At 38.9% G+C, this 15287-nt stretch overlaps 1 protein-coding gene across 4 annotated transcripts in view; it reads left to right on the top strand.

The window, feature by feature from the left end:
- The window catches only part of LOC108708042 (coiled-coil domain-containing protein 92), a 48609-nt gene that overhangs the window by 1370 nt on the left and 31952 nt on the right, over nt 1-15287 (top strand). For 2 of the 4 annotated variants that reach the window (XM_041581839.1, XM_041581840.1), the window contains exon 2: nt 2551-2689. The exons of 1 other annotated variant lie outside the window; for it this stretch is intronic. In XM_041581839.1, coding sequence (XP_041437773.1) covers nt 2566-2689 — 124 coding nt within the window. In that variant the 5' untranslated portion in view covers nt 2551-2565. Of the gene's footprint in view, nt 1-2550; nt 2690-15287 lie in introns of those variants that run through there. One more of the 4 variants, XM_041581841.1, reaches the window with a different exon arrangement.

The following is a 15287-nucleotide window of genomic DNA, read 5'->3' as shown; positions in this document are numbered from 1 at the left end:
ACCTCATTACATTTATCGTTTTTTAAAACAAGGACTTTTGTGTAAGTGGTATTGGTGTTTGGTCTCCTACATTATGACGCATTTCAGCATCTGCCTTACAGAGAAGACATTCTCCCAGAAACAAGAAAAGAAATGGGTTAAAGTAATGTATCCGCTGGCTCCGTTTACTGGACGGGGCTAGATTTATTTATAGAATAGACCTATGGGAGAAATGAAGTCTAGTACTAGCAAAGACTAGAAAAGTATAGTCGTACAGCAGGACTCGCATCTTACCCAGACTTTCTTCTGGCTGAATACGCAGCAATATATTGATTATCCCTTCAGATGTGATCTCTAATTGGAGCCCTTGTATTAGCTCTGAGGACACATCCTAAAAGAAGCTGTTCCTGTGCATACAAAATGCTTTTTTAATTGGCTCAGATGTTATCCTCATATAAAACACTCTAGTACATTGTCCCGTGGCCCTCAAGGATGACCTTTGTTTCATGTGATAAAGCAATGTTTTGTACTGAAACACCTACTATATAGCTGTATACTGACTGTATGTATATGTGTATGTGTATATATATATATATATATATATATATATATATATATATATATATATATATATATATATATATATATACCGGTATATATACACATATATATATACTCCGCACTCAAACAGGAAGTTTTCAAGGGGTGGTTCACCTTTAAGTTAACTTTTAGTTTGCTATAGGATGGCTAATTTTAAGCAAACTTTTTAATTGGTCTTCATTATTTTTGTATAGTTTTTTTTTAATGTAATGCCTTCTTCTTCTGACTCTTTCCAGCTTTCAACCCCATCTAAAAACAAATGCTCTGTAAGGCTACATGTTTATCATTATTGCTACTTTTTATTACTCCTCTTTCTATTTAGGCCGTCTCCTATTCAAATTCCAGTCTCTCATTCAAATGAATGCATGGTTGCTAGGGTAATTTGGACCCTAGCAACCTGATTGCTGAAATTGCAAACCAGAGAGCGGCTGAATAAAAAGCTAAATAACTCCAAAACACAAATAATAATAAATAAAAATCAGTTGCGAATTATCTCAAAAATATCACCCTCTACATCAGTGATCGCCAACCAGTAGCTCGCAAGCAACATGTTGCTCTCCAACGCCTTGGATTCTGCTCCCAGTGGCCTCAAAGCAGGAGACTTGGAGGCAAGTTTTGGTTGCATAAAAACCAGGTGTACTGCTATATAGAGCCTCCTGTAGGCTGCCAGGCCACATAGGGGCAACTAAATAGCCAATCACAGCACTTATTTGGCGTCCCCAGGCACTTTTTGCATGCCTGTGTTGCTACCCAACTATTTTTATTTTTGAATGTGGCTCAGGGTTAAAAATAATTGGGGACCCCTGCTCTACATCATACTAACAATTCATTTAAAGTAGATCAACCCCTTTAATTCAATGGGGAATGGGGCCACATCAAGTCAGTGGGTCTAAATGCAGCCACAACACCACCTCTGCTTTATGATGACTATACAATAAGAAGTACATACTCTTAGTGAGCGTACACAGCACAGTTTGGGGGCAGCTAAGTCTTTTTGGCACCCCAAATATATACTAGTCTCACATTGCTTCCTGGCAAAAAAAGTCCCTGTGTATAAAGTGAAAAGCCTGTCATGCTGGGCATTTTTTTTTAATATTATGTTCTTTTACTTTAGAAGTATTTGCTGCTGGCAATTAATAGCAGGAGGCGGAGACCAAAACTGTGCAACAATATGTGCATTTACATGCTTTATCATACACATTTGCTCCATGTATCAGCCCTGTTTTAGTCTTCCCTTATAAGATTTAAAAAAATATGTAGCCTGCAGAACCTCTTAGCAACTCATCTACTAAACATTCCTCCCACTTCATAGTTCAGTGGTCTTCTTGTATGGCTTTATTGCATGCATTGTTTTTCTCAAGTAATGAGCATCTGTCAGCAAATTTAGAGTGTTATGTATCTGTGTGTGCATCCAGTGGGACATTCTTCCAGCTGGAGGGTCGTGCAGGCTTACAATGATTGATTGGTGCGTTGAAAATCTCAGCTGGCCAAATGAGCAATATATATATATGTGTGTGTGTGTATGTATATATGTGATATGTGACTAGCAGGCCTTTAGCCCCCAGTGCATGTAACTTTCTATATAGTATTGTATGTTTTTATTTATAAAGTACTGCTTTGTGCACACAGCTCTGTACAGCAGAATGATACATTAATAGAACAAACAAGGGTTAATTGAATAATATAAGAAAGATAAATAAATTCAAGTTCATATATAGGTAGCTAAACACCCAACCACATCAGTCTCAAATAAAAAATCCAATGCAGAGCTATAATTATGTGCAGCTCATGGAATTACATACATTACTGAAAGTCCTGAGTCGCCAAAGGGAAAATCTTTTCCGCTGAATGTTATTTCTTTAGGGAAAACCATTACTAATGACAATTGCTGTATCCAACATAACTGAAAATGATGCCCAGTAAGCAAAATTAGTTGTCATTGTAGAATCCGGTAATTCTTGTTGTTTGCAGAGGCCCACTCTCGCCATGATGGAGACGCAGTCACTGGAACAGCAGCTGGAGCGCAACATTGCATTCCTGAAACAGGGCCAGCTGGAATTAGTGCATGATCTGCACCAGGAGATTCTCAGACTTCAGAAACGTTGCACAGGTAATGGCACAGTTTGGCTTATTCTAAATTGTTGGGGGAGTGACAATCAGCAACGCAACTACACAGCTCACAAATAAGGGCTGGCTACACCTGCAGTACAGTAAATAGGAACGAAATGCAAGCAAGCCAATTCTTCAGCCTAGATGTGTTTAGGAGATGAAGTATGAGATATGAAGATTTAGGGCAGATACACACGCTCAGATTCGGGGAGATGAGTTGCCAGGCAATAAATCTCCTCTTCTTCGGCGACTAATCTCCCCGAACTGCCTCCGATGGCTAGAATATAAATCATCGGCGGGATGGTAATCGGTGCGCTTGGTTTTCAGAAGTCGCACAAAATTGCCTCATGAGGAAACTTCGGACGACCTCGGAAAACAAAGTGCTCCGAGTGCCATCCTGCCAGCGATTTACATTCTAGCCGGCGGGGAGGCAGTTCGGGGAGATTATTTGCCCTGAAGAAGAGGAGATTTGTCGCCAGGCAACTAATTTCCCCGAATCTGAGCGTGTGTATCTGCCCTAAATCTTCATATCTCACACTTCATCTCCTAAACACATCTAGGCTGAAGAATTGGCTTGCTTGCATTTCGTTCCTATTTACTATACTGCAGGTGTAGCCAGTTTCATGCTGAGGTTATGGGCACACTTGCTTCTGTCAAACATATTAATTTATATCATATAAATATATATTACATCATATACTAATAGTGCTGCTGCTTTTAGGTTTACAGTAGTGACTGGGCATCCTTGGCTTCGAATTGTGCTACTGACAGGGAGTGTTAGTTATCATGTAGGACTTGAGGGCGAAAAGGGACTGGGTCAAAACATACTTGACAGGTCCCAGGTATAAATATAAAGCAGGTCTGCCCTTACCTATAGCTCTTCAGCTGTTGTTCAAATACAACTCCCAGGATCTTCCAACAACCTTCAACAGCAAATGGACTGCTCGTGGGGCATCACTAATATAAAGTTTTAACATTGTCCTGTTCCCACCACCTTCCATTGTGTCGTAATCTTGCCTTATATATAACATAACAGCACAGTTGGTTATCAACCCATCTACAAGAACTAAACATACAAATTGTATGTGTAAAGGCTTCCAAAAGGGTTTGAACTAGTGGTGCTATGTAAAGCTGTTACTAACCAGAGGCCTTTTTCCTTTTTGTGCACATTGCACCAAAAGGTGCCACCCTGGATGATGATATTGACTTTGCTTCCCCCTTTATGTTAAGAAGTGTTTCTGGCAAAGTTGTATGTTTAATAAAAAAGGCTCATAAACACTCCATGGCTCATTTACTACAATGGCTCTGGTGCTGTGATCCAAATCAGCCAGCTTTCTGCTTTCATTGCGTTAAACCAATCACAATTAATTGTTAGTTTGTTGTTTTGAGTTCCTGCACTAAAGTAAATCTGTGCTATGTTGAAATGTCCTAAGGGATTTAATTAACCGCGTAAAGTACAGTAGGGTACAAAGTGAGCTTCTTGGTCTGTACTGTTTCCTCATTTTTATAGCAGATTTTCTGCAGTCGTAAACTGTAATTTACTTCTAGCTTCATAATATAATTAGATAAGGACTGGTTGCCTCGGATTTATTGTATCAGTCTGCTGCTGAATGGGCCCTCATTCACAGGCAATAAGCTAAACTGTGACGACATAGTTTTAAAAAATATTATTTTGTTAAAGAAACACATACATAATTAGGCTATATTACAGCTGCATTTATCATGGTCCAGTTTCATATTTTCATAGGACTAAAGCATGTTTTGGGGCAACTTCAGTTGTGAAGTTGTATACAATTTAGTTGTAATTAGTTTCATCTATAAATTGCTCCCCTTCCACTGCCAATCTTGTCTTCTAACCATAGATCTGCCTCTGCCACTCCCATGTCCCCACCCAACACACTCATTCCCTTATACGTTATAACCCCATCTTCCACTGATATCACCATCCACCCCCAACCCGAAAATCCGGTATTGGGGGGGGGAAAGATGGCAACCCTAAAGGCAATTAATATTATGCAATGAAAATTGATGTATTGACTCTGTTAGTAGCAAGAATTGCAAGGCTCATTAATTAACTAACCTTATCTAACCTGCTGTTTGATTCTCTGACTTCATCATACCTGGTATAACCTAGCACACAAAAGGTTAAAAATCACAGCATCAACCAAAGTGTTTACTTGACCTTAAATATATCACAACCTCAGATATGTTTCTCTGATAAATATAATAATCAAAAAAGCCGGTGTTGTGAAGCATAGAGAGGCTAGGAACAGAATGTTAAGGAAATTATTATTGCTGACTGGTAGGTTGTACCAATGGTCTCCGCTTTCTATACAGTAGATTTTTATCAAAGGTGTCCCTGTCTCAAGTACCTGCTGGTAAAGAGAGAATGAGCCACCAACTTACCAGCACAAGTGTTTCCTGAGTACTCCGGTTTTCTCCCACAGATTTCAATAACTTTTGGTTTGGTTAAAACTGATAAAAGTGCGCCTAGTGTGTGAATGTGCCGATTTCATGGACAAGCATAACATCATAGGCTGTTGCAATACTACAATTAATATAGATATTGGTATATACAGTATAGTTTATACATGTGAGTGTATTGAGGGGTTGAACTTGATGGACTTTTGTCTTTTTTAAACCCAACTTTACCATAAAACTATGGCAATCCTATATGAATAAATAACAATATTAATACATCTTAATATCTAAGGACATTGTTTAAAAACTGTCCAACAAGGAAAGTCATATTCACCAGAGTATTAATCTGTTAGTCCCCCAGAGACTAAATCACCTAGTTTTTATCCTGCTCCTCTATCTTGACTGAATTTCCCAGTGATTCCTTTCACTGTCATGGGCCAGCGCATGAGCTGGAAAATTTACTAAATATTGTATATACACCAGCCTTGAGTCAAGATGGCAGCACGGTTGTACCATATACAGTACCCCATGCCGATGCACGTTTCACTGAAGAGGAGTGCTGGCCTATGTTAAAAATGAAGCTGGCAAATATGCCATGACCTGTAGTAGAGCTTCCAGTGTAAAGCCAACTTTAACCTTGTTTACCTTTAAATCAACCTTTAGTATGAGACAATTTGTGATTGGTTTTCATTTTTTTATTATATTTGTTTTTGAGCTGATTTTTATTCAACAGCTCTCCCATTTGCAATTTCAGCAATCTGGTTGCTAAGGTCCAAATTACCCCAACAACCATGCATTGATTTGAAAATGAGACTGGGGATATGAATAGGAGAGGATCTGAATAGAAAGAAGAGTAATACAAAGTAGCAATTAGCCACGTCATTTTTCGGATTCGGATCAGCCAGGCACATGAATTCTGGTGAAAATGCAGAATCTTGGCCGAATTCCAAACCAAATCCTGGATCCGGTGCATCCCTAGTAGCAATAACAATAAATCGTAGCCTTACAGAACATTAGTTTTTTGGTGGGGTCAGTGACCCCCATTTGAGAGCTGGAAGGAGTCAGAATAAAAAAGGCAAAAAATAAATAAAAAATGAAGGCCAGTTGAAAAGTTGTTTAGAATTAGCCATTCAATAACATACTAAAAGTTATCTTAAAGGTAAAACACCCCTTTAAAAGATAGTGTGAGAATTCAGTCTTGACACAGTTTAGTAAATAAAAGCAAGGAAAAACATACACCAAGGGGCAGATTCACTAAGGGTCGAATTTCGAAGTAAAAAATACTTCGAAATTCGACCCTCGAATTGAAATCCTTCGACTTCGAATATCGAAGTCGAAGGATTTAGCGCTAATCCTTCGATCGAACGATTAAATCCTTCGAATCGAACGATTCGAAGGATTTTAATCCAACGATCGAACGAAAATCCTTTGATCAAAAAAAGGTTAGCAAGCCTATGGGGACCTTCCCCATAGGCTAACATTGACTTCGGTAGCTTTTAGCTGCCGAAGTAGGGGGTCGAAGTTTTTTTTAAAGGGCAAGTACTTCGACTATCGAATGGTCGAATAGTTGAACGATTTTTACTTCGAATCGTTCGATTTCGATCGAATTCGATCGAATTTAACCAATTCGATGGTCGAAGTACCCAAAAAATACTTCGAAATTCGAAGTATTTTTCATTCAAATCCTTCACTCGAGCTTAGTGAATCGGCCCCTAAGTCTACTGCAAGAAGATCCTGTACAGCCTGTCATCTGGGCATAAAATAATACAGGGTTCATGTGGCACGTATAAAAACCATCCTGTGTTGGACCAGAAAGAAAAAATAAATAAATAAGCCTGTGTACATGGTGTAAATACATTATTAATGTGACTAGTATTTATAAGCCAAATGTATGAGGTGAAAATGCTGTTCCCCCTTTTGGTGTCAATTAAATTATTAGAAACCCTCAGCGATAACCCTTCCTTTTCTTATGGAACACTAATAGAGAACATTGATAGCCCACAAGCCTCTTATCCCTTTCGTATATCTGTCAGAAGCAAAAAGCAGCATAATAATAGTGCAAATACACACGCATGAATAATTAGTAGGAAGACCCCCTAATATATTCCAAGATACTCAGTTTGGCACAAGTCCCAAGTTAAAGTCCTGTTGTCATTGGAAACAGTAATAATTTCCATCTGCAGTCAATAATTGGGTAAAGCAGATGGTGATCCTAGGTCTTTCCATTAGCTCAGCAGTCTGCGACCCATTCTCCATATGACATGAAGCAATAGGTCTCACAGTTGCTAGACGTGTTTGTCATGCCACAACTATTTGAGGTGCAGGTGAGCACATTTCAGTTTCTTTTATAGCGTGTTTGATGTATTGCTTCAATAAATATAGCCACCACTATGGGGTTTGTAAGGTTTTTGACATTATCTAGATTCAGGCTGCTCCAAAAACCCTTAAGTTGAGCAATGTCTTTCTAGCTGCTTTTTCAGTTCCAAATCTGCTACCACAATGCCTGCGTAAATGCCAGTAACTGAAATTCCCTGACCAGTGTTCATAGATTTACCCAAAGCAATTTTATGCCTCAAATGATGATGTAAATATAGAAATTATTTTATATTCTAGAGCTGTCCCTTACCTTTTCTACCCATGAGCTACATGGAATGGAAAAAAAGTTGAAGAGCAACATAAGCATGAAAAAGTTCCTGGGGTGCCACATAAGGGCTGTGGTTGGCCCATATGTGGACTGGTAGCCAACAGGAGGTTCTGTTTGGCAGTAAATCTGTTTTTATGCAACCAAATTCAAAAATTAGCACCTGCTTTGAGGCCACTGAGAGCAACATCTGAGGGATTGGTGAGCAACATGTTGCTCATGAGTCACTGGTTGGGGATCACTGTTCAAGAGCAACGGCTTGACAGCCTCAATCTCAGCAGAGTTTTATCCTCAGTCCATCTCTAGCAATGCCGCCTCTACTCCTACTTTTGTGAATTGGAAAAAAATCAGTTATGCTTCAGTTCTTGGAACTAGTTCTAAGCTTGACCTTTTTTCCTGGATCAACATTAGCTTTATTGAAGAATAAGTGGCTCTATCTAGTTTCCACGCTATGTTACTGGGTACTCTTTGACTTTTGTTCATCACAGGCACATTAGTCCAAAAATCCATAAAGGCTTCACTATTGTAAGTAAGAGGAATTAGTTACAGAATATAAGATTTGTTTGCTTTAATAGGACTCTGGTTCCGTAACCATAATATATAATGTTTTTTAGATAATAGATCCTATACCTGTACTGCAGCCATGAAACCCAGTGCAAGTTGACACTAGGAAAAAGTCTAATGCCGTAATTGGCCTCTGTACAACTGAAATGTACAACATAGCTTTATTTTCCCTGTTCCAGAATAGGTAATGCTGTTATGTATGTTCTGATAAACCTGCAATGCAAAAGTAGGTGGGAATGGTATATGTGATGGATGACTGGTGAGCTGATGTGAGGAAACCATGCACACAGGCTGATTATTATCTGGTTGACTTCTTATTGATTTCATGTTAATCGTTATGGTTTCGAGCTGACAACAGGCGTTTTACTCTCTGGAGCTTTGCCAAACTTTGGCTGTTAGTATTAATGACCTGTCCATGTGTTCTCCCTGCTAATCATTTGTTTAACATGGCTTAGTACTATCAATATGCTGATAGTTGTTTTGCACCAATGCTGGGATAGGCTGGTGGGCCACCAACTGCCATTTCCCACTGTATTATATGGGAATATAGTACAACCCCCATTTCCTATTTTTTTGGAGACCAGAAAAAAGGGTTTAAAATCATGGAAATGCATTATATATTGGTGTGATCACAAAAACCTGTTTAAGGTGGGGGGAAACTTGAAAGAAGAGAATGTAAAATTGAGGTTTCACTGTATATTAATCACCAATTTATTTCTGACATATATAAGTATCTAAGATGCCAATTCATTAACTTCGAATGAAGGAATAGAAGAAAAAAAACTTTGAATTTCGAAGTGTTTTTTTGGCTACTTCGATCCATCGAATGGGCTACTTCGACCTTCGACTTCGATTCGAACGATTCGAACTAAAAATCGTTCGACTATTGGACCATTCGATAGTCGAAGTACTGTCTCTTTAAGAAAAAACTTCGACCCCCCTAGTTCGCCACCTAAAAGCTACCGAACCCAATGTTAGCCTATGGGGAAGGTCCCCATAGGCTTGCTTAACTTTTTTTGGTCGAAGGATAATCCTTCGATCGTTGGATTAAAATCCTTTGAATCATTCGATTTGGCAAAATACTTCGATATTCGAAGTCGAAGGATTTTCATTCCCCAGTTGAATATCGAGGGTTAATTAACCCTCGATATTCGACCCTTGATGAATTTGCCCCTTAACGTTATGCTTTGATAATGAGTGTGCTGGTTGTTTTGTGGTCTGTATAGTGGAAATCCTGTTTATCATTGTTTACTATAAAATGTGAGTTCAGAGTTTACTATACAACATACTCAAAAAGGACAAATCTTCCACAAAAATATTGCCTGGAAAAAAATTATCTGTACCAACACAAGCATAAAAAAACATTATCGGTATAAAAACAAATATTTAGGCTTCTGCAACGTCAGAGTCAGAGGTGCATGTTAGACACCATAATTAGGGATGCACCGAATCCAGGATTCAGTTTGGGATTCGGCCAGGATTCGGCCTTTTTCAGCAGGATTCGGCCGAATCCTCCTGCCCATCCGAACCGAATCCTAATTTGTATATGCAAATTAGGGGCGGGGAGGGAAATCACATGACTTTTTGTAAGAAACCATGGAAGTAAAAAAAATGTTTTCCCCTTCCCACCCCTAATTTGCATATGCAAATTAGGGTTTGGATTCGGTTCAATATTTGGCCGTATCTTTCACGAAGAGTTCAGGGGTTCGGCTGAATCCAAAATAGTGGATTCGGTGCACCCCTAACCATAATGTGTAGATTCAAAAACTGTGACTTTGGTCCTTTTGGGGGCCTCAAGGAGTAGATAAGTAAGCCCATCCTGAAGTCCATTTAGGATGAGATCTGGAGTTGAACACTATTCATTGCACTATGCATGTACAGGGCTATGTGATGAATAACTATTCATTAAAAAAAATGGGTTAGATGCGATGTCTTTCTACCTAAACCTGAGATAATTTGTAGAACAGCCATAGGTATTATTCTACTGAGCAATGCAACATTTTGTGGTTAGAAGGTTTTTTTGTTGGTAGGGCTACATGTTGGGGATTTACTTGCCCTGAATTGACTTGTGACGAGTTTTAAAAAGACTAAACTTGCCTGATTTCTTTACATTCAATTTGTTTACCTTACAATGTAGCTAGGTCATCCAGTGTTCCTTAATATAATTCGCATTTATTTATCATTCCTTTTTCTCTGTAATAATAAAACAGTAGCTTGTACTTGTACCAAACTAAGATATAATTAATCCTTAGCGGAGGCAAAACAAACCTATTTGGGTGTATTTATTGTTTAAATGATTTTAGTAGACAACCATACTTGTATATGTTTTTGGTGATTTGGTATAAAAATTGACTGCTATTTTTCAGTTTATATATTTCATAAGTTGTTCACATCCAGAAAGAAGTGAGCCTTATCTGCCCTTCCGAGGGTTGCCACCATTCCTAAAAAAAAAAAATACCCTATACTTTAGTTTTTTTTGCTATTAATGACATTGGCATTAAGCATCGTTTTTTTTTCTGGCCAGGCCAAGAAAATACCTGCCAGGTGGCATCCCCTTGCCCTTCCCCAAGGGAATTCTGACATTCTGATTCCGCCATGCTGAGTTTCAATGTGACAACCTGCTGGAATGCCATGTCCTTGGGGATCTCCATGTTTCTAACACAATTTCTTATAGTCCCCCACCACTGCCTGACTACTGGGTAGAAGTTTGTTTGCTGGTAATTATGGTTTGGGGTTTTTTTTCTTCTAATTTATAAATTTTTAATGTACATGAATAAAAAATAAATCATGGACTGAAAGGAAAGAAAAATAAGACCAAGTCTAAAAGGCAAAATAATCAAATATTTAGGACAGAAGGGAAGTGACATGGCCACAAAACAGTGGCATCAAATTCTGTGTAGTATCTCATTCATAGATACTTGTGATATTTAATAATAGGTAATATTTGCAAAATAGTGGAATTTACTTGAATCTTGCTTTTTCACTAGTGATGCACCGAATCCTGGATTCCGTTTGGGATTTGGTTGAATTCAGGCCTTATTCAGCAGGAACGAAGTGCCTGGCCAAACCGAAATCCAAAGTGACTTCAAGTCACTTAACAGTTTTCGCAAATTGTGAATTGAAATTTCTGCCAATGCTAGTTTCGCTATTTTTGTGAATTTTTGTGCGCACTGCTAATTCGCAAAAAGACACTGCTGGGTGATGTTGTGATGGCTGATTCAGTTAATGCCTATAAGAATGGCTTGGATGATTTTTTGGACAGACATAATATCAAAGGCTATTGTGATACTAAACTCTATAGTTAGTATAGGTATGGGAATGTATAATTTAATTGAAAGTAGGGAGGGGTGTATGTATGGATGCTGGGTTTTCATTTGGAGGGGTTGAACTTGATGGACTTTGTCTTTTTTCAACCCGATTTAACTAAGTAACTATGTATTGTTCAGGAAAAAAACACAGGCAATATAACCATTTGCGAATCAATATGCGATGTGCAAACTTTATATTTGACCCCCAGTGTATCCATTTATCTTACACACTTTTTAATGATTAATTCACTTGTTCCAACAGGTTGTGGTATCAATCCAGAATATTTTTATCCTTAATATCTGCTCCTGTACCCTGTTCTGGGTACCATAATGTAGTCAATTCTTAGAAAATGGATGGAGACAGACCAGGAGACGCAGGGGTTATGCTGCAAAATGTCCTTATATTTGACACTTCGGGGCAGATTTACTAAGGGTCGAATATCGAGGGTTAATTAACCCTCGATATTCGACTAGGAACTAAAATCGTTCGACTTCGAATATCGAAGTCGAACGATTTAGCGCTAATCCTACGATCGTACGATCGAAGGATTATTTGTTTGATCGAACGATTAAATCCTTTGAATCGAACGATTCGAAGGATTTTAATACAACGATCGAAGGAATATCCTTCGATCAAAAAAACGCAGACAAGCCTATGGGGACCTTCCCCATAGGCTAACATTGACTTCGGTAGCTTTTAGCTGCCGAAGTAGGGGGTCGAAGTTTTTCTTAAAGAGACAGTACTTCGATTATCGAATGGTCGAATAGTCGAACGATTTTTAGTTCGAATCGTTCAATTCGAAGTAGTAGTCGAAGGTCGAAGTAGCCCATTCGATGGTCGAAGTAGCCAAAAAAACACTTCGAAATTCGAAGTTTTTTTAATTCGAATCCTTCACTCGAGCTTTGTAAATGTGCCCCTTCATGTTTCGAGCAGAGTTGCCCTTTGTCACTTGATAAAGGGCAACTCTGTTAGAAACATGTTGTGTCAAATAAAAGGACATTTTACATCATAACCACTGCGTCTCCTGGTCTGTCTCCAACCGTTTTCTATACCTTTAAATGATTTGTGTCATTTTTTTATTGAAATGTGCCTGCCATGCTGCTTGGAAAGCTCACATCAGGGTATTTGTATTTTTTAGTGAAAGAGGAAACAGAGACAATATGTGGCTGAGGACGCTGGGTGTTGTGGCTCTTGCCATCTGGAGAGCCACTCTTTCAATCTACATGATGTAAATATTGGCTTTTTAGCAGTATCATAGTTTTAGCTGGCTCAATGTCTAGGATGCATTCAGCTGGAATAAAATCAGGCAGTTAATCTTTGGGAAGAAGGCTCATGTTTCCTTGTACCATGCACTATGCATATTGATTTTCTTCGCTAAGTGGCTATTAAGAATTACTTGAATTATGTAAAAATTGGATGTGAAGAAGAAATGGAATTCAAAGATCCTGCATGCAGCAGAAATTCACCCAAGAAAGAAAATAACATTGGCTCACATAAAAGTTTTATTTACATCCAATAATGTTTATTGCTAAACAAGCACTCTTTTATTTTTTAAGTTAGGATATAGATACTGTATACATTTTATTTTTTTATTTGGCAACTCCAATTAACTTCTTATATTAAAGACTTCATTCTGCCTACTTTTGTGAGTTAGAATTTTCTACTGAACATGCAGTTAGGGAACCTTCAGCTTATGATGAATAAAGGTAAAATACGCACCGCCTGTTTTTTTAGCAATACATTAGAACTACCATTTTACCTTTTTCAGGGGACCAGAAAAAAAAATGATGTACAATCAGGGAAATGCATTAGATATTGGTGGGACCAGAAGAAAAAGGTGCAAAATGAGGGGAAACTTTAAAACAGGAGATGCAAAATTGAGGTTTCACTGTAGATAGAAGATATAGATAAAGATACAGATATGGGCTATATTATCCAGAAACCTGTTATATGGAAAGCTCCAAAATACAGCAATACCATTTCTCACAGAATTCCATATATATGCAACAATGTTTCATTTTTGATGAATTATTTTTTTTTTCTGGGAAAATAAAACAAAAGGCCTCATTTACAATCTCAAGAGCAAATGTCCAAAAGAGATGCTTAATGTAGACCATAATTGCATGTACAGTACTTGTAGGAAGTGACAACGGATCCACTCAGCATTCTCTGATAAATACTGTGCAAAGTACTTATACTCATACAATACTGATGCTAGGAACCCCCTGGAATTACCAGACTGGACATGGCAATACTGACTTATTAAAGCTGTAGGAGAATGTGCAGCCATTATTTACAAGTGATATGCAGAAGGACCTACTTTGTGTCCATATTGATGCACTGTGCATGACAGACAGAATTTAAGGTGGCCATACAAGGGCCGATAAAAACAGGCAACAGATTAAGTTGCAGTTTATTGGCCAGTGTATGGAGCCCTCCAACGGGCTTCCCTGACCGAAATATGGCTGAAATTGTCCAGATGTTGATTGGGCAGGTTTAAAAATCCCATTAGATTGAGGACCGCATTGATTAGTTGATGCAGTCCTCATATCGGCCACCTGCATTCCCAGCATTATGATCTAATCATTGGGCCCTAGGGCCCACGATTGGATCGGCCCAATATTACCCACTCAAGGTGGGCATATTGGGGCAAGGTCCTCTCGTCTGGGCAACCTTTTCAAAGGAGTGGATCTGTACATATATGGCCACCTTTAGGGGCAAATTCACTAAGATGCGAAGTTGCGCCAGGCGCAACTTCGCCACACTTCGCCGCACTTCGCCAGGCGTAGTTTCGCCAGGGCTCCGCAAATTCACTAAAATCCGAAGTTGCGCACAGGGGTAGCGTAAGGTTGCGAAGTTGCGCTAGCGTTGATTCGCTATATAAAGCGAAGTTACGCTAGTGAAGGCTAATTTGCATACGGCGCGAAATTCAAATTTCAATGGAGGAACACGTATCTGCACTACAAATGCCTAGAAAACCTTCAAATCTGCAAATAAAATTTTTATTTTGCCCTACACATGTGCCCACTGTCTAGGTAAGTTGCCATGAGTCAGGAAATGTAGGGGGGAGGAAGGGGAGCCCCAAAAAAATTTCGATCTTTTTCAGCCTATCAGCCATCATGTAGAAAACACGCCAGCGTTTTTTTGGGACTTAGAAAAAAAATACTTTTTTTTAAACAATCCCTATCTACTCTATTGCGCTTCGCCAGGTCTGAGGTGGCGAAGGAAGTCTAGTGTAAAACGTAGCGTTCAGTACACTGCGCAAGTTAGTGAATTTGCGAAGTTTCGTCGCTAGCGAAACTTTGCCTGGCGTAAGGTTGCGAAGTAACACTAGCGAAACTACGCCAGCGTTCGTTAGTGAATTTGCGCAGTAGCGAAAATGCCAAACGCTAGCGAATTAACACTAGCGTTCGCCGCTTCGCGGCTTAGTGAATTTGCCCCTTAGTGTGTACCAGCATTTATGGTGGTATGTGGATAAAAAAAGAAAACATATGGTGACTTGGTAGCACCATGTTCTGCTTCTGTAAATGAGGCTAGCATAAATCCATACTGACAGAAAAACTTCCTGTCGGGTTTTTTAATGTTTTCAGTAGCCTTATTGTACAGTGTGACTTATCTCCTAGTCTTCACCCTAAAATTGCACAGGGTTGGACTGGGCCAGCGA

Source organism: Xenopus laevis, chromosome 2L (assembly GCF_017654675.1).
Source record: "Xenopus laevis strain J_2021 chromosome 2L, Xenopus_laevis_v10.1, whole genome shotgun sequence".
NCBI classification, from domain to species: Eukaryota; Metazoa; Chordata; class Amphibia; order Anura; family Pipidae; genus Xenopus; species Xenopus laevis.
Note: the sequence above shows the minus strand (reverse complement) of the source record. Positions and strands in the feature narration are given on the sequence as shown.